Source organism: Semicossyphus pulcher, unplaced genomic scaffold (assembly GCF_022749685.1).
Source record: "Semicossyphus pulcher isolate SPU_LCO1_2020_fin unplaced genomic scaffold, fSemPul1.0.p SCAF_24, whole genome shotgun sequence".
NCBI lineage: Eukaryota > Metazoa > Chordata > Actinopteri > Labriformes > Labridae > Semicossyphus > Semicossyphus pulcher.
In genome coordinates this window covers 13,759,617-13,778,576 of record NW_027211698.1, presented here as the reverse complement: position 1 = coordinate 13,778,576, position 18,960 = coordinate 13,759,617, and the positions used below count along the sequence as shown (strand labels likewise).

Sequence of the window (18,960 nt, the reverse complement as noted above, 5' to 3'; positions counted from 1 at the left end):
ACATGCAATTCTCTCAACTTAGTTATTGTATTTGCACAGAGCTAAAACATAGACGATGAAGAGACGGCGATACAGGAAACATCGAACCTGGAAGCTTCATATAAATGAATAAATAAATGACATCAAGCAAAATAAGATCAGGAGCGACTAACGATGACACAGTGGAAAAAAACAAACAGCTGAAATATTCATAAAATCACACGGGGGAGAAAATGAAATGAAATAGCCGGGATGGAACAAATGAAGTCATGCCGGATGTTTGTGTGCATGTGTGTGTGCTGCAGGAGTGTATTAGCGCATGAATGAGTAGGTGTACAAGGACGAGAGATGGAAAGGAGGTCACGCCTGCAGGAATGTATTTAAAAGGCAGCTCATATGCTTTTCTGCATGGAGCTGATGGTGTAAACCCCACCCGGCTGCCACGTAAAGGAGGCTGAAACAAATTTGCAATCCGAAACGTATAAAACTTCTCTGACGCCTGTAGCTTGTTTTGTACTTGATTAAAGCAGGTTTTGCAATATAGGCGATGGAGGAATCCCATCGAGAGCGGAGCGATGGATTCAGCAGGAGGGGAAATGTGGGAAGATTTATTTCTATCTTCTTTTTTATCTTTTTTTCGGTTGTTGATGGAGAATGTGTTTTTATGCTGCACCACGGGCCGTATTAAAAAAAAGCAGAGGTGACTCCCGACAATCACTCAAACAGCTCAATCTCAGAAAGTCACAAAGGACGGCTCCGAGCGATTTCTTGCACTATTGTGAGTAAAAAACACACGGCAGCCCCCCGTGTGTTCCACCGCAGGCCGTGCAACACTCGCCTGATGAAATCACACGTATATATAAGAAGGTGTTTCGGGGCCTCTTCTCTACAATAAGATATCTGACATGTGAAAAATAAGCTGTTAAGAAGGACTCATGGCGTGAAATCAACACTAATCCCACACTTAATGCACAGACATGAGAGTGGTATCGATTGACTAATCTAACTCTTGGCATGAAAGAAAACAAGCGTGATTCACTCAGACAGCAAACAATCCTTTGAAGTTACTCTGTGTGCAAGTGTGGCCCGCAGAAACTTAAAGAGGAATCTGTGTTTTTAAGCCTGGCCTCAATGTTTCTGTATAAATGACGAATGGACACAAAAAGTTATTGCCCGAGCAGATCGCTTCAGACGACAGCTGCAAGATTGCAATGGCTGCAACATAATCTTTCTACTGATCAAAGTATGACCACCAAACGCTCATATTGCTATTTCAAGTGTCTGACAACAAAACAAAGACATTTAAGGAAAGGTAAGATGCTTTTGCAACGGCCACCAGACTCCATTGACAAAAGCAGCAATTTTACCCTGCAGAACGTATGAGCTGCTGCTCAAACTCTGCCTCAATCAGTTTGTTTTATAATGAAACTTTTTGTCTTCAAAGTTTATTTGGCATTCAACATAATATTTTTGAAACACACTATTACACAAAAAACTGAAAGATCAAGGCGGCTGTAGACGAGCAACGCATCGAATCTGCAGGGTAAAAATTGGGTTTTTGTCAATGAAGTTTGGTGGCTGTGAAGAGAGCGATGATCCTCTGGTATATTCTTGTCGTATTTCAGATTCTGTACCGCTCTGAGCTGTTGCGGTCACTCGGCCGTTCCCTTACGAGGGAGGGGCGTAATGCATGCTGGGTGTTGTAGGAATATAGAATGGGCGAAACTATGAATGGCGCCAATTTCAAATGTTGTTGCTTCTGTCGATTACAGAGAACACCAGCTTTTTCCAGGTGCGGATTGCTCCTTTAATAAGAAAAACATCCTGATGAAATCTACTGGAGCAATCCCAAAACTTTTTGTCGCTGCGTATTCGTCATTTACACGTCAAAATATGCAAAGCAAAAGAAAGAAAGAAGGCAGGAGACGACGGGTGCATAAAAAGTCCAGTCATTATGTTTCATATCATCTTACAGTGACGCAGTGAAACTTCATAAACAGAAGATACTTTATACATTAAGTCCAGAGTTTCTGCTTCATCATGCCCGTTTCTATACTGTCCTGCATTCATCAGAGCATAATGCACTGTACTCCATCATGTATTTTTAATGTGACAGAAACAAATGGCCCTCACCTGTTGCCGGTTAGCTTTTAAAGCATCCTGTGCATACAGGAAGTTATTAGAGCTGTATATCTTAGGTGTCGCTAGTAATGGACCGTTTGCTCACTGTTCCCTCGCTCGTGCCAACTTCAGTGCTGCGTGTTTTATAATGGGCCGAGCTCCGCATCACACAGCGCACATTCAATCTAAACCTCTAATTAAAAGGAGAAGGAATGTGATTATGTCACGATCGAGCAGCTGCAGTCTGAGCGGAGGGGAGACAAAGACGTGACACACGCACAATGCCGATTCTGATTCTTGTTTTGGCTTTTATTTTTAGTGTTTATTTCAAGATGCTGGCGTGCAAATGTCACGTATGGAAATAGAAACACGTTTTATTTATAACGCAAAACATGCATATGATAGTTTATGCATGCAGTGTCTACGCATGTGTAAAAGTTGTTGTGCATGAAGAATGTGCACAAGAGAAAATATATTCAATATGTACTGACTAAATTAAGCAGTTTATACGTATGTACACATGTAGCATGCAGCTTTAACTTCCTCACACTAGTCGTTTTAATGTTTATGATGCAGCATCTTAAGCTACTGTTGCAAAAAGTGCTAAAAAAGATAAATAGATGCTTAATTACAGAAATCCAGACGACTATAACCCCTCCAAATCGCTCATGCTGTATGATTTTCTCTGCAGAAAAACGAGCTTAAAGCCGGTCGCAGAAAAATATCATTAAGTCGGCGCTATTATTTTCTTTGCAAGGTAATGAAACATGCAGTCTTCATGATGCAAAAGTAATTGTTCCCACTTAATGATCATTAACGGATCCATTACCGCGGCTCTGTTCTTTTAATTTTACGACGAGAGCCGCTGAAGGAAGGAAGGAAAAACCAGCACAGTGCAGAGAGCTCGTGCTGGACTCTCACGTATAGCTATCAGCTTTACGTTGGTCCAGGATCAAAGTGTTCATAAAGAAGAAGGTGGTTTTATCGCAGTGGAAAATGCCTTAACTCTACTTTATTACAGCCTTTTTGAAAGATTAAATCCAGTGTTCAGTGCAGAAAATTACACGCAGCAGAGTAACTTTATTGAGCACTGTTATTATGTCATAATCACGCTCCATTGTCGACTGCGTATTTGCCACCAAAGCTCCATTTTTCACCCCACAGTGCGAAGTGGAAGCAAACTGGAATTGATTCTGTCTGAGTACACAGACCCACAGCTTTCACGCCGAGCACTTAAACACAAGTCTCCACTTTTTTTTTTCGACCCTGGTGCCTAATTTCTTATCTCTATCCATCTCGCAGATTGATTCTGACCCAAATCTCATCAATTGTTTTATTAGGGAGCTACTTACATCTGGTTTGTCTGGGTGCAGCGTTTCGAAGGACTCCTAATGGGCCGAGGGACTTTAGATATCCTGAAAACACCCAAAAAACCAGCCTTTATTTAACACTTTGATTACTGCAAGATGATTCAAGCACATACAATGTTTGTTCTGACATGATAACACGTCAAAGTCATGTCTGCTTTTACTCGTCAGGGTTGTTTTGATGCCTCTGCGTCGGCAAAACTGCAGCAGAAGGCTTCGTGTTTTTGTTTTTTTCGTCTGTCCGTCCCAATCTTGTTAACTCGATATCTCAGGAGGCCGAGGGAATTTCATCCGATTTGCCACAAAAGTCCACCTGATTGGATTTCAGCGGTCAAAGGTCAATGGTTTTTGCTGCAACTGAAGGATTCGTGCACTAATTATGCCTCAAGTTTACTCGTCTAAAAGTCAAGACACTATTTTGGTAAAAGGTCAACTTCTCTGTGACAGCATAATGTCCTGGAAAAACACTTTTCTGGGTATCATTCCTGTCCAGTTCTTTTGAGATAATTCCTGGGATGTTACAACCATCCATAATCTATCCTGTTCCGGGTAGCAGGGGGGCTGGAGCCTATCCCAGCTCAGCTACCACAGGGCTGACACAAAAGCCCTGCGGTTCTGCCGTAACGCAGCTCCGCCGTCATGCAGCCTTTGGAACGACTTCGCCCCACCATTCCGCCTCCGTGCGTCTTTACATAGAAGACAGAGTGTAACAGAGGTGTAATAATCCCGCCTAGAACTGTCAGTGCATCAGAGGCTAAAGAGATATTTCACTCTCACACCTACGGGCAATTTTAGAGTCACCAATGAATACAGCAGCAGTTGCACGCGCAACTCCGAACTTTGTTTCAAAATAGTATTTCGGTTCACGGTAAAAACGTACGTGTTCGTTACCCACATTAAACAGAGTCATCCATGATTCTGTGAGTGCCGGAGCTTTTGTGTTTCTAGAGTCACTAATGACCCTAACGAGCGTGTGTTTGGACTGTGGGAGGAAGCCGGAGTACCCGGAGGGAACCCACGCATGCACGGGGAGAACATGCAAACTGCACACTGAAAGGCCCCCTCTGTCTGAACAGAGATTTGAACTAGGAAACTTCTAGCATCTGCCCCACCATGCAGCCCCCATGTAACAACCATACGGCAGTAATGCTCGCTTGTGTTGGGATTGAAGCATGCTTTGAACCCCCTACGTAAGGGGCGTTAGCTTGCTGTCTTTGTCTGACATTTATTAGTCTCTTTATATCAAACATCAAAATGTTCTGATAAACAATCCAAAGTTCCTGATTTCAAAGGAAATATTGCCAATTTTGGATGATTAACGCCGGACAAATCTCAGTTGAGCTTCTCGCAACTACTGTTTGTTTTTTGCAGGAGAAAAAACATTACCCAGTCTTTGTTGAGAATACTTTCGGTGTCTGATTTTGCACAGTCTGAGCTTGTACTTAATCTCCTCTGCTGAGAGGCTTTCATTCACTGTCTTAACCCAACATTTCTGTGTCTTCTCTGGGTACATGTGAGCTGTTTCATGCTTCTGTCGTCAGGGGGCTGTTGCTCTGAACTTTGCATTTATGTTTGTTTGCTTTCTCTGTGATTCAGGAACAATCTTTTTGTTCCTTTTACACATCTGTCAATCCATTTTAAGTTGCTCTCTCATTTAACTTCCTGGAAATGTACCATCCTGCATTTGCTGCCATCCTCCTATGATCCAGACCCTCCTTCATGTGTGCCGAACCATAGCTTTCCCAGCCTCTGGTCTGGGGTGAGGGGGAACAAAAGGTTGCTCGGGGACGAGCCGTCGTCTCCTACCTTTTATCTGCCTCTATTTCATCCACTAACCGACGGACAATAATTTCTCTGTTTGCTTCTTATGTTCCTTTTCAACAAGCACGCCTTTCACATTATGGTGGAGGTAAGAGCAGTTCAATTGAAGTTGAAACACTGTTAGTTTTCTCCCCTCTTTTGGGTTCAGAGCTTGGTTTGAATCCTCCACCTTCAATCCCAGACCACCATTTTGTTCTTTTTGCTTCTTCAGCAGCATCGTAACACATTTCTGTCTGTTTTCTTTTTGTTCTGCCTGGGTTTGTTGCATGGATGGATTTCTTTTGTGCTCCCTGCTGGAAATGTATTGTGCATGGTGGAAAGAAGCCAACACGGCTCCGAATGCAGCCCCCTTTTTTTTGTATGAATGTCCACCTTTAAATGTTTATGTAACGTATTGTGTGTAATGTGACCCAGTTTCCACAACGGTATCTGCTAAGACCTATGGCTCACCATGTTTCCTGTGTGCAGAGAGACCGAGCAGGAGCGTTTGAAACCGAAATAACAACCTGCTTCTCCGTCTTAAAAGCAGACGGAGGAGGAGTGCAGATACATTTTGCATAAGTAGGAGAATTGCCACTTACCTGGAACATGTTTCAAGTCGGAAAGTGTAAATTACTTAAGTAGGAGAGGAGCATAAGCCTTTGCAAATGTGCTTTGGCTGAAATGTATCACACTGGAGTACATGTAGTGCTGCGGATATCACTTAAAAGTCTGTGGGAAAAAGTCAGTCGCTCGGCAAATAAAACTGTTTCTTTAAGGTCTGAGGTTAAGAACTTTTTGTGTTTTTGAAAGACTTCCGAATTTATGCTCAAACCAACGAGAAAATACGACCTTAAAAAAGCGTGTTTCTGATGTTTAAATCTTACTTCTTTCTACCTGAGCCTGGGACAAACCAAACCAGGCCTGTTCTGATGCAAGAGATGAAGGTGAAACCCGATTCGGCCACATGAGACGGTTTCAGGTTGGGAAGAACGGCGTGAAGCAGCAGATTCTGTTTTCCTGTTTCCTGTGGGCTGCTGACTAAGTGTAATGCGCCCCCGTTTGAGGCCACGGCGCCCTGTGATCGGACACGGGATCCGGTGACTCCCGAGGGGACGCCTGGCCCGGGCCGTGGCTGATCCGGGCTGAGCCGCCTCGTCAGGCTGAAGCCCGGAAGACAGACAAGAGTCTGGAAACAATGCAGAGTAAAAACACAGCTTGAACACAGATGTAGAGAAACAAACTGTGAAACTTTACATTCCTTGTTTTGGTTCCTACAATATGTTCGTGAAGATGTTTCTCAAGGTGGCAACTCTGGGCCGCTGTAATCCAACCTCAGCACCACCGCGGTTAATTTTCCCCGTCGCTTGGCTGGCATTCGGTGTGAAAGCAGCGCGCAGAGACAGCAGGTCTGCCTCGCAGCTCTGTGTTAGAGGGAAAAGGCTTTAAGTAAACACTCCAGTCCTCCGTTCCCCCTCTCACTGCGAGACACCATGCTCCATATTTCCACTCTTACAAAGCTTCTTGTTGAATGAACATATGCAGCTGTACGTTGGTCCAGGCGGGGTGAAACTTCATCATCCCGGGGGAGCAATTTGATCGTATCAGGAGCAAATTATAGAACATAACAGAGGAGTTAATGAGGCTAATAGTCTACAGCCTTGATAGCTGTTATGTGAGGCTAAAAGCTAACTTTAGCATGCTGACATGCTCCTAATGACAGCGCTAGCATGCTGATGGTTAGCAAGGAATAATGTGTAAGGTGTTAACCATATTCGGTTAGCTTTTTAGCTACGATGCGCTTGCAGACGGATGTTCTTATGAAGCTTCTTGTTTAATAAACATGCAGCTTGACGTTCGTCCAGAGTGGGCGAAAAGTCATCATCTCAGGAATCATAACAGAGGAGTTAATAAGGCTAATAGTCTACAGCTTTGATAGATGTGAGCCTATCGGCTAACTTTAGCATGCTGATGTTGAGCAGGTTTAATGTTTACAGTGTTTACCTTCTTCGGTTAGCTTGTTAGCTAACTTGCGCTTACAGACAGATGTTCTTATAAAGCTTCTTGTTCAATAAACACATGCAGCTTTATGTTAGTCTCGACTGGGTGAAACATAACGCAGGAATGAATAGGATTACAGCTCTGTGAGGCTAAAAGCTAACTTTAGCATGCTAACACGTTCCCAATAACAGTGCTAGCATGCTGAAGGTTAGCAAGGAACAATGTGTAATGCGTTCACCATCTTAGGTTAGCTTGTTAGCTAACAGTGTGATGGTCTTATGAAGCTTCTTGTTGAGTAAACACATGCAGCAGTACGTTCGTCCAGACGGGGTGAAACTCCGTCATCCACGGGGAGCAGTGTGATCATATGAGCAGCACATTATAGGACATAACACGGGAGTTAATAAGGCTAATAGTCTACAACCTTGATAGCTGTTATGTGAGGCTAAACGCTAACTTTAGCATGCTGTCATGCTCCCGATGACAGTGCTAGCATCTTCATTCTTCGGTTAGCGAGCTAAGACTGGCTGACAGACGAACCTAGCCAAACAAAAGTTTATTATTTCCAACCAAAACAACAAATATGTAAGAATCAGTTGCTAAAAACGTAACTGCACCAAAGCAAAATCATGGCTTTTTAAACCCATAGTTTTGTAATATAAGGAAACTATTGTATATTGTATTGTATGTTTTTTTCCTATTCTAGGATCGTAACAACATCGTGCTAAGGGGCTGCCAGTGAAAGCTAGCCTTTCAGCTAACTCGGGTGCAATAGCATCTGTTTGATGTTGACTGTAGTCCCTTCTTTTTGTGTGCGCTGCAGCCAAAGTTCATGACCAGGCTCACTATTTCCAATCGATAAAAATCAAAGCCATAAATGCTACTAAATGATCTACAGATTGCTTCTGCAGCCACAATAATCTTGTCAGGACAGGCGGTAAAGCCGAAGCCACTTCTCCCCGTGTTTATTACTCATGCTGTTAAAGGCTCTCTGGCTCTGCCCTGTAGCCTGCTGAGGCTCATTTTTCACACTGGAAATCACCAATATTTGTCTTTGAGGAGGTTTTGGTGCCAACGCAAAAGTGTACATTTTTATTTCTCATCCAACCAAGTTGTTGTTTCCTTTATTATATCCTGTCCGTCACTGGAAATGGTAGCAAACTTTGTGACTGAAAAGCGGGGGCATTTTATGGGAAGGTAGAAAAAACTGGCACGCACTTTTGATATATGGTCTGAGTGTTGGAGAGGATCCTGTGGGCCTCAGGGTCTTGAAACTTGCTCCAGCTTATCAAGCACCTTGTAAGCCTTCAGTTCAAGTAAAAACATGAACATCTCCGGCGTTGCAGGGGGAAAGCTTTCCTTTTTTTTTGACTGACAGCAGAGGCACGGAGGTAAAGTCGAGGATTTTACAGCAGCATATCTGGTTTCATCAAAGGCCATCCGTCATGTGCTCGTCTTTCTCCTCTACCTTTTATCCCTCTGGAAATGTGACTCCCTCGCTCGCTGCATGCTTCTTTTTTAACCTTCTCCTCTCTCTCTTTTTTCTGGGTCTCTCTATCCTCGCTCGCCCTCTGTCCTTCCCTGTGAAGTCACATGTGAAAGTGATCAGCTTAATCCCGATCACCAGCTGTGTTTAACCTACTTTAGATTTGGAACACTTGCCTTCCTCGCTTTCTCTTTTGTTTATACGGGATTAGCATGAGCACACAGCGCACGCATGAGGTTTGACCTGCCAGGGTTTATACACGACATCTTCATCGCACCATTTATTCATTGAAATCAACCCTTCTCCATGTTCATTCCTCCTTGCCATCCAGCCTTTTTTCCTCAGCAGCTCGCTGGATTCAAACTGGCCACCTTCCAGCGACGGCCCCGCTTCTGTAAACCCCCCGAGCAAGTGCAGCGCTGGAAGTTTAATTGAATTTAAAATGATTTAATCTAAACCCTGCTTGCTATGCTGTGTCTTCTCTGCCAAAAAAACTACATAGTAATAATAATATTAAACATGCAGCACTTCCTAAACTTTCCAAAGTGCTTTAACAATCCAATAAAGCAAACAACAGACCCATAAAGCAAATAAAGCGAGTAAAAAAAGGGAAGCAGCAGGACATAAAAGAGGCTAAAAACAGTATGTTTGCAAAAATAATACAGCAGAGCATCATCACATAAAAGCGGGTCCATAAAAGTAATTTGTAAGTCGTGATTTAAGATGTGAAGATGATCGTGATTCTGCTGGCCTAAGCTCCTCAGGCACGCTGTCGCTGAGCCAAAAAGCCCGGTCACCTTCACTGTAAGCCAATGCTATTTTAATGCCCTGCAAAAAAAAAGAAAAGAAAACGAATAAAGAATAACACCGTCCTCTCTGTGTTTGTTTTCTCCCTCTCTGCAGGATCCCGGGCCCTCACCCCCGTCCCCCGTTTTGGGACAAAAGCCGCTGCAGCTGATCGAGGTGAAAGCCAGGGGGCGCTTCGGGTGCGTGTGGAAGGCACAGCTGCTCAACGATTACGTGGCTGTTAAGATCTTTCCCATTCAGGTATTATACAAAGCATTGCCTTCTTGTTGACCTTTGACCCCTATTGTAAAGTATGTCATTGAATTCAAGTGTTTTAAGTATTTCAACAAGGATTTTAAAGAAAAAGAAAAAGCAGTTTAATTGCTGATGTCACTGCCACCAGACTCCATTCATAAAAGCTGTAATTGTACCTCAAACAACACAGGAGTTGCTGGTGTACCACTGCCTCGATCTTTTGTTTTTTTTGGATTATTGTGTGTTCCATAAATATTGTTTTGGATCTGATCTTATCGTGTAAGTCACACGATAACGCAAACAAACCTCCCAATGGTGGCAGCAGTAGGCTAGCAACTCCCAGGTTCTGCAAGGTAAAATTACCATTTTTCTCAATGGAGTTTGGTGGCTTTGAAAAGTTTGATGTTTCTGGTTAAAATAAGTGGTCCTACCTTAATAAAAAAGACAAAAGTCAGTTGCAAAAACGAGCATTTTTAGTGGGAGTGCTTTGCCCTCGAGGATTACATATCAGCCGTTAAACCCCGATGTGTAGCTACCAGCTAAACCACCAATTTCAGCGAGTCATTTAGACCCCAGCATATGCAAGGACCAGAATTCCACCACCCTACTCGTCTTCTACGAGCCATATTAGATGCTTTTGTTAATTGGATGGCTTTATAAGAGAAGCATCACCTGAATCTGCCTCTCCGCTCCCGTGTAGGACAAGCTGTCTTGGCAGAACGAGTATGAGATGTACAGCGTGAGCGGCATGAAGCACGAGAACATCCTCCACTTCATCGGCGTGGAGAAGAGGAACAACAACCTGGACCTGGAGCTGTGGCTCATCACCGCCTACCACGACAAGGTACGCTGTCACGATGGAGATATATACCACCAGAAAAACAACACGTTTTTCTTTGTTGGTTTTATAACATAAGGCTGTGCGAATGTGTGAAAAAACACTTTCTGTGTGTGCTGGAGGTTCAGTTAACACCTAATAAAGTGCAAAAAACATAAATATAAAACAACCTTTAAGCTTTGTTTAAACCTGATAAGCTAAACTAAGCTAAGCTAGCTTTAACGCAACACTTCCTGCAACGTGCAGAGACATTAGACGGGGAAAGCATCGCTGAAGAGCACTGCAGAGGAATGAAAGGAACATAATTAGACTTGAGGGAAACATGCATGAAGCCTCCACATTGTATTGTTTCTGTGTGTTACCTAAAGAGCTAATTTATACAATATACTGCATGCTGATTTTTCTCTTCCTGAGCCTTATTTATCCGGAGAGAGTGGACTTTCTTCGCCCCGTTGTGCCTCACTTACCCTCTCAACCACCAGCCTTTGGAGCATTTGGGGGCTTTAAGTGCCTGTGTGTTTCGAGGGTCATTACAGACGAAGTGGAGTGATTCCCGTACGCTCCGCTTGCTTGAATCTCTCAGCCAGCGCCAAGAATTTGAATCCCCGTGCTTAGGAAACCATCCCTGCGTGAATAAAGGTTGAAAAATTAAAGGCTGAGCGGGGTGTGGCGGCGAGGCTTTAACCCAACTCTTAGCGAGCCACTTAACCCCGCAGCAGCTCCACAAGTGCTGCTCTGATTTGTCGACGCTTTTCTAGAAGGGAAAACACAGGAGGAATTTTTAAGGAATGGTGGAATCGTCGAGCAGGCGCTGTAATTATTTTGCAGGATGCATAACATTAAATTTAACCTGCGAAAAGCTTGTGTAACACAGCCGGAGCAGCAGGTTCAGTGAATCCTTCCCAGCTGATTTATGCCTGTTTGTAACATGCAGCAGCTTGTTTTTAAAGGGTACAAGCCTCTCCAAAACTCCCTGTACTTCATCTTTTCATATCTTGGACAAGTGATAGATATTATCAGCTCTCAAGTATCTGATTAATTACTTGTAGGAGAGACTTTTTTAAACACAGGAAGTATCGAAATCACCCAGGTGTTTAAACACAAACAACAGGAAGCATATATCCAAAAATAGGACACCCAAACTGATCACGTTGATTGTATTTCTGCATCTTTTGGTGCTGCCTGCCCTCTAGTGGCCCCTCCGATTACTGCATCTGTTTTTAACCTCGGCAGAAGTGACCTTGTATTATACTGACATATATTATGTAAGATGTTGTGTAAAGGAGGAGGGATGAAACGGATGCAGCTAGAACATCTCGGCTATAAATGTCTGCTCTGTAGACCAATCTGCTTTTATTTTTCTGTTATATTACTGCGAGATTTAACACAAATATCTATATTTAAACGCAAACTGTGAGTTACACGCCAATGAATATGTATAAAACAAAGAATATGCAGGAAGTTAGCGACAGAGACGACTTTATTGTGACTTTTACATATAATTTATTTCCCTTTATTGAAATATGAAGCTTCAGAAACCCTAATAAACCCTAATCTATCAATATTGACCTCCACAGTCGAGTGCAACTTCCTGCTCGTGTTGCTTACCTCATTTCAACCACGATTCTTTTAATGCCGAGTCCCTTGTGAAATACAATACTGCCCACAAGCTCTCTATCCATTAGGGATGCTGCTGTTTCCATAGAAACTTTACCCGCTCCAGCGATCACTATACCGCTCTGAAGCATTATATATTCCTGGAGTTATTTGGTTTTACTGCTGAATCACTTTCTTGACATTTGGAGACGTGTTGAGTGGGAAATATCACGGAAAAGAAGACATTTATTAGATAAATATAGAAAATAATGTGTAATCTTTTGGCTTGGCATCTGTTTTTCTTCTTATGTTAAAATAATAATGCTTTGAATCCCCTTTATTGATCCATTTCATTTTCCAAGCTGATTAAAATCCACCAGCTGTCTATAAGAAAAACATAATTTCAGACGTCTCTTCCTGTCGTCCTGCAGGGCTCTCTCTCAGACTACCTGAAGGCCAACGTGGTGACGTGGAACGAGCTCTGCCACATCGCTCAGACGGCAGCTCGCGGCCTGGCCTACCTCCACGAAGACATCCCCGGGCACAAGGACGGACACAAGCCCTCCGTCGCTCACAGGTGCGCTGTCAAACTTTTATCGTGACTTCAGGGTCAATTTGTCTTGTTTCGATACGGGCTCTAACGGCGGAGTTGCTTCCCTTTGTGTCTCAGGGACATTAAGAGTAAGAACGTGCTGCTGAAGAGTAACCTGTCCGCCTGCATAGCCGACTTCGGCCTGGCCCTGAAGTTTGAAGCGGGAAAATCAGCAGGAGACACACACGGACAGGTGCGGTAAACACTTCATCATCCACCTCCTTAGCTTGGTTCCTGTTCTCTTTAATTGGAAACTGGCTCGAATGTTGGCAATTATTTAGTTTTGGCACAGGCCGGTAAGGTCTTGGAAATGTTGCTACATAGTTTGGAACATCTGTAGGTGATGACAGATTTAATTCAAGGGTTATATAGCTACCTGTTAGCTGTGTTAACCTTCAACCTCTGCGTCACAGGAGTCTGTTTTTAGATCCTGTGTGGCTCTGGAAAGTTGAATCTCCTCTGTTTCGCTTTTATGAACCACTGCTTTTGCTTTTATTGAACATCTCTCCTGGTGAAAACATGCTGAAATCACCTCATCTGAACTGATTCACTGTTTCTTTCTGGTTGATGTATCTGCCAACTAAGCAGCAACCCCCCCCTCCTCTATGACGAGCATCACTTTTCGCCGTCTCAGCCCATCTGTGAGCTGTGTCATGACTTTCCTCTTCCTCTCTGCTTCTGCTTGTTTTTCTGTTCATGTGTCTGTCCTGACGCCGACCTTTGACCTCTGGGGCTGCTCCCTTTGACAGGTGGGGACGCGGCGCTACATGGCTCCCGAAGTCCTCGAGGGCGCCATCAACTTCCAGCGAGACTCCTTCCTGCGTATCGACATGTACGCCTTCGGCCTCGTGCTGTGGGAGCTCGCGGCGCGCTGCACGGCTGCTGACGGTGAGACCGAAACATTACACGCTGTTATTTATGCACGCTGTGTTTAGCTCCAGATTAATTAGTATTCTTGACATTACGTGGTTGTGTGTTTACAGGCCCAGTGGACGAGTACATGCTCCCGTTTGAGGAGGAGGTGGGTCAGCATCCGTCTCTGGAGGACATGCAGGAGGTCGTCGTTCATAAGAAGCTGCGGCCGTGCCTGCGAGACTGCTGGCAGAAACACGCGGTGAGCAAAGAGGAGATGGCTTTAATCTCTTGAGTGACTGATTGTACGATCCCTTCCCTTTATGTGTCATATTTAATGCTAAAATATGCGATTTAAAGACACCAAAAGAACTGAAACGAGTCTGAAAAAGAGGCCTGACAAGATATAGAAATAAAATGAAATCTTTTAGTTTATCACATTACTATTTTTACCCTTTTAGGCAAATAATCAGCTGTTGAAGGTTTCTATTTCATATTTTTCAGGGCCGTATTCTACAGCAAAGAATTGATCATGAATCTTGTAGTTTTCCGATTAATCTGCTGATTATTTTTTATGATTCATGAGAAATCATTTGGTCGATATACTGCCAAAAAGTTGTAGGAAATGCTCGTCACAGTTTCCCAAAGTTAGTTCTTCTGATTGCTTCTTTTCATTTATAAAATAACACGAGGCAGCGACTCTGTACATTTCAGATGCTTGAAACATCTTACCTTCTCGATCTTTGCTTGAAAAATCACACCAAATGATTCATGGATCATCGAAATATTTGCCATTTAAATTATATTTTAACAACTAACCGTTGCAGCTCTAGAAACAATTAACGATGCAGAATCAAATATCTCTCTGCTAGCTGCTTCATTAAAATCTCAAAGCCCAAACCAAAGAACCGGGGACCATGAAGTCATCAGTAACTCCCTGACATTATTCGCCCCTGGAAAAAGTTGCTGTCAGTCAAGCTGGAGTTCTCTGTAATCGATAGAAGCAATAATATTTGAAATTGGCGCCATAGCTGTGGAGAAAGTCGTACAAACAGCTCGTGGTTTCGCACATTATACATTCCTACAACACCCAGCATGCATTGCGTCCCTCCCTCTGAAAGGAACGGCCCAGCGAGAGATGCTGGAGCGGGACAGAATCTGAAACACGACGAGAATATACCGGTGGTAGCATTTTTTCCGACCATAATGGCATTAGCTCCCCGTGATAGCATGATATGACTGAGGTTGCAAATCGGCGTACTGGCCCTTTAAGCGCCTGTGATCTTCTCTCTCAGGGTCTCGCGATGCTCTGCGAAACCATCGAGGACTGCTGGGACCACGAGGCCGAGGCTCGCCTGTCCGCCGGCTGCGTCGAGGAGCGCATCGGCCAAATGCAGCGCCAGGCCCCCATCATCGGCCCCGAGGAGATCGTCACGGTCGTCACCATGGTGACCAACGTGGACCTCCCGCCCAAAGAGTCCAGCTTATGATTCGTCGGACACCGGACGAGCTCGCAGACACACGGATCAGCACGAGGCGGTGAACGGCCGACCCTGGTTGGTTGGCGTATTGATTTTTTTTTTCTCTCTTTCTTTTTTCCGTTTTTCTCTTCTTCTTTTTTTTTTGTTCCTTTAAGTGCGGGCCGCTACTTCAGGAAACACCCTGCGCCCACCTCACCACATCAGTCGGTATCCACCTCATTTTGATATGTGTGCCTGAGGATTTTAACATTTTACCGGTCGTGAAAACTCCCTCATCCCGAGCAAAAACGATTCAGGATTTTAACGAGCGAACGCGCCGACATGCTGGGACGAAACACTTTTAATCATGCATTGTTTTTATATACATACACTCACGTAGGAGGGCGACTGTCCCGCTTGGGGTTTCTACGGAGAGAGAGGACCCGGCGGAGATACTTCACCGAACTCTCAGTGCATTTTAGTGTAAAAACAAAAGAAAAAAAAAAAAGACGAGCACCTGGCTCTGGATACATTTGCTGTTTTTCTCGTGTGCGTTTTTTTTTTCTTTTTTTTTCTTTGAAGAAACGACTATCGTTCTGCCAATAAGCAACGGCTTCTGAATGTTTATAGTGTAATGCTGCTGTACATAGTGTATTATGGACCCAGACAACTTGGTAATCAAGCTTATTTTAAAGGGGGGTGAGGGGGACGGGGAGGGGAGGGGGGTCCATTTTCAAGCATTACCACGATAAAAAACCATAAACCTCCTTCAACCAGGTATACCTCACTTCAGACGGACACAGTTTAAATTAGTCCCTCTCCCTCTTCACCGTCATAGCTCACACTCTCTCCACCACCTCTTGGCTCTCGACATGAACACAATCTGCTGTCAGCATCATGGGTAATGTAGTCAGCAAAGCCTCGATACACATCGCCATATACAACAAGTTTCTCCTTGTTCCTCCCCCTTTTCTCAGTCTCACTTCTTAGCGGTTATTTTGACTGAATATGAACTTCTCCCCCTTTTTTTAGTTTTGTTGAATGAAAAAAAAAAACCATCCCCTCTATGTTGAAGTTGTCGTTTAAAGTGATTTATATGTTTTGGTTTGCCGTGTCATCTGTCGACGGTGTAATAAGCCTAATTTTGCCCGTGAGATCTGGATAAACAGTATTTATATCTCTCTGGATTAGCGCTGGGTACCGACCACGGATACCTTTCATATTTGGCTTCGAGATTGTCCGACTTCTGGAGCACATGCTTCTTGTTCTTATCATTTTGTGTGCTCTGATTCTAATGAGAAATAATCAACAGGATACGCAGAGGTGTCAGATTTGACTTTTCGAGAGGTACCCAGCCCTACTTTGGAATCATACCTGTATTTAGCTGAGCCAGCTTGCTTTTAGATCCGATCACACACACACAGACACACACACACACACACACACACACACACACATCTTCTTTTTTGGATTACTATCAAGAGTCTCTTTTGATACACCTCAGGAATCTTTGCTACTCACCACATCCTCCACCCCTTCCCCCTCATCCTCGCCTGTCTCGGACTGGAATACCTCCTCTCTTGCTGATTCTTACGCTTCCTCTCTCGCTCTCTCTTTCTCGCCTCGTCTCGACTTGTGGCGGTTTAGCCGCGCCCTCGTGTCCGGTCCAGATTGAATCAAAGATGAATCCCTGACTGAAAAAATGTGAGGTATATCTCTTGAAGCTTGTCAAACCTTTCCTGTCCTGATACAGGTGTTTGTGTGGTTTAAAGTCCGTCTAAAAAGAGTCCCTGAAGAACCAAACATCTGGTCTGGCATTAACATTGAGAGCTGGTTAGTTTCCACTTTTTGTAGACTAGTGAAACGGTGTTCACGGTCTCTAAAAGCGAGCCAAAAGAGCTCTAAATCTGCTCAAAGGCTGTCTTTATAAATGACGTTCTTGAGCAGCTAATCAGAGCTTTCTCGCTCTGGACTAAAAGCGTGATTCTTCTCTAAGTTAGCGAGGTGATAAAACATAAACTTCCTGGTTTTAAAACCACGACGGCGCGACTAACCGCCGCTCCACACGCCGAGACGAGGCCGCTCTTCTCTCTCTCTTTCATCCTGGTGCCATTTCTACGTACCCACATTAGTTACTCTTGTAGATGTCAGGCAAAACGGATGTATCTGTCACTGCTGCGAAGGCAGCAATGACGTTTTTTTGACTCTTTATTTCTTCTTCTTCTGAGGGACATTGAACACTGGTGCCGGCAGACCTGCAGTCTCTCCTCAAGCTTTGGGGCGGTTTCACGGCGTGCAGTTTAAACTCGAGCAAGATTTTGGGGGGTTAAAAATACTTAGAGGATTAAATAACTTCTTTCTGATGAATCATTTCACATTCAGGGCAATACATGATTAAGCTTTTCTTTGTTACATGCATTGAATTTAAAGCAAACACCGTACTGTAGTGCTTAAAGAAAGTATAAAGAAAAGGGTATCTAACTTTTGGTTTGAGCGCTGTCATGTGCCACAACTATTCTTAGATAAATAAACACTTTATTTATATTAACGACGACTTTCCGAACAATTTGGCCACTTTACACCCAAAAAATTAGGAACTATCGGAGGGTTGTTCGAGTTCTGAAAAGTTCCGAAAAGTGTTTTTATTCCTTCTCCTTCTCTAACACTAAATCAGCAGGAAGTGACAGTAGTTTGAGATATGATTTCAGCACACGAGACTACAGCAACAACACAGCAAACCTGAAGGAAGCAGAAGCCATCATCTTATTTACTTACTGTAGCGCGAGTACGATATTTACATCAATATCGCCATTGTCCAAGGTTCTCATGAAGCTTACACAGTCAGGGACGATCAGCAGTACTGCAAACCCCAGCGGCCCTTCAATGAATACTACCTCACTCACAGGGATTTCTTTTGGGGTAGAAAGAAACGCACCAAATTTATCAACTCTTAGAAAAGGATAAAAAAAGTACAGATTGGGGGGTTTATTTCTCATCATCCCTCGAGGGGAGGATGTTTCAATTTCTAAAGCGTCTTGTTTATAAGAAGTAAAGGCCGATGCGACGACACAAACGTCGGGAGAAATCTCAGTATTACCCTCCAAAGTTGAAGCAAAACCAGTATTTCAGCAGCCAAGCGGACTCACAAACTGCCTCCGAGTGTTTGTTGGTTACCTGCCAAAGTGGCTCTAAAGCGGCCACAGCAAAAAAAAAGACGTGCCAGGGTTTGTGTGGCGGTCACATCCAAGTACTGTAGGCAAACAGTGTTCAGCTCGAGTTCAAACTGCACCTGAGAAACCGGCCCAAGCAGACAAATACCATTCAGGGATTCAGTACTATGCTTTTCTAAGTTCTCGCGAGTTATATGCAACCAGTGCCGCAAACTTACCCTACACTTCTGTAGGATCAGCTGCAGGAGTGACTTTCAATACACACACACACAAATAACTTGTAGCATTTTAATTTTGTTTTTTAAAATCCGTGACCTTGCATATTGATATGTGTTGTATTTATTTTTTAATTTACAGGCCTGAGGGTTCGGGGTATCAGAGCTCAGGTGCCACTCAGAATAACGTTGTAAGAGTTGGCACGATTGTTGTTTTGAGGGTGGGGGTGGGGGGGTTTAGGGGGGGTGTTTTGGTTGTAATTCAGGAAATACTTTCATTAATTCAAAAAGAAAAAGATATAAACTGTAACGTGCTTCTTTCTATTCAGTCTATGGACAAAAACGACCGAGAATGATTGTTCTTCAGACTCCTGGATTCCAGTATTGTGTGTACTTTGATGGATTGAGCCCGGCCCTGTGTAACTTTAGAGGGCTTTGCGTT

At 43.7% G+C, this 18,960-nt stretch overlaps 1 protein-coding gene across 1 annotated transcript in view; it reads left to right on the top strand.

Annotated features, from left to right (window-relative positions):
* Nucleotides 1-18,732, top strand: part of LOC138603379 (activin receptor type-2A-like) — a 45,671-nt gene extending 26,939 nt beyond the window's left edge. The window contains exons 5-11 of the mRNA XM_069675128.1: nucleotides 9,658-9,801; nucleotides 10,496-10,639; nucleotides 12,661-12,806; nucleotides 12,900-13,014; nucleotides 13,571-13,709; nucleotides 13,805-13,935; nucleotides 14,969-18,732. Of these exons, the coding sequence (XP_069531229.1) occupies nucleotides 9,658-9,801; nucleotides 10,496-10,639; nucleotides 12,661-12,806; nucleotides 12,900-13,014; nucleotides 13,571-13,709; nucleotides 13,805-13,935; nucleotides 14,969-15,163 (1,014 nt within the window). The 3' untranslated portion in view covers nucleotides 15,164-18,732. The remainder of the gene's footprint in view (nucleotides 1-9,657; nucleotides 9,802-10,495; nucleotides 10,640-12,660; nucleotides 12,807-12,899; nucleotides 13,015-13,570; nucleotides 13,710-13,804; nucleotides 13,936-14,968) is intronic.
* The last annotated feature ends 228 nt before the right edge of the window (nucleotides 18,733-18,960 follow it).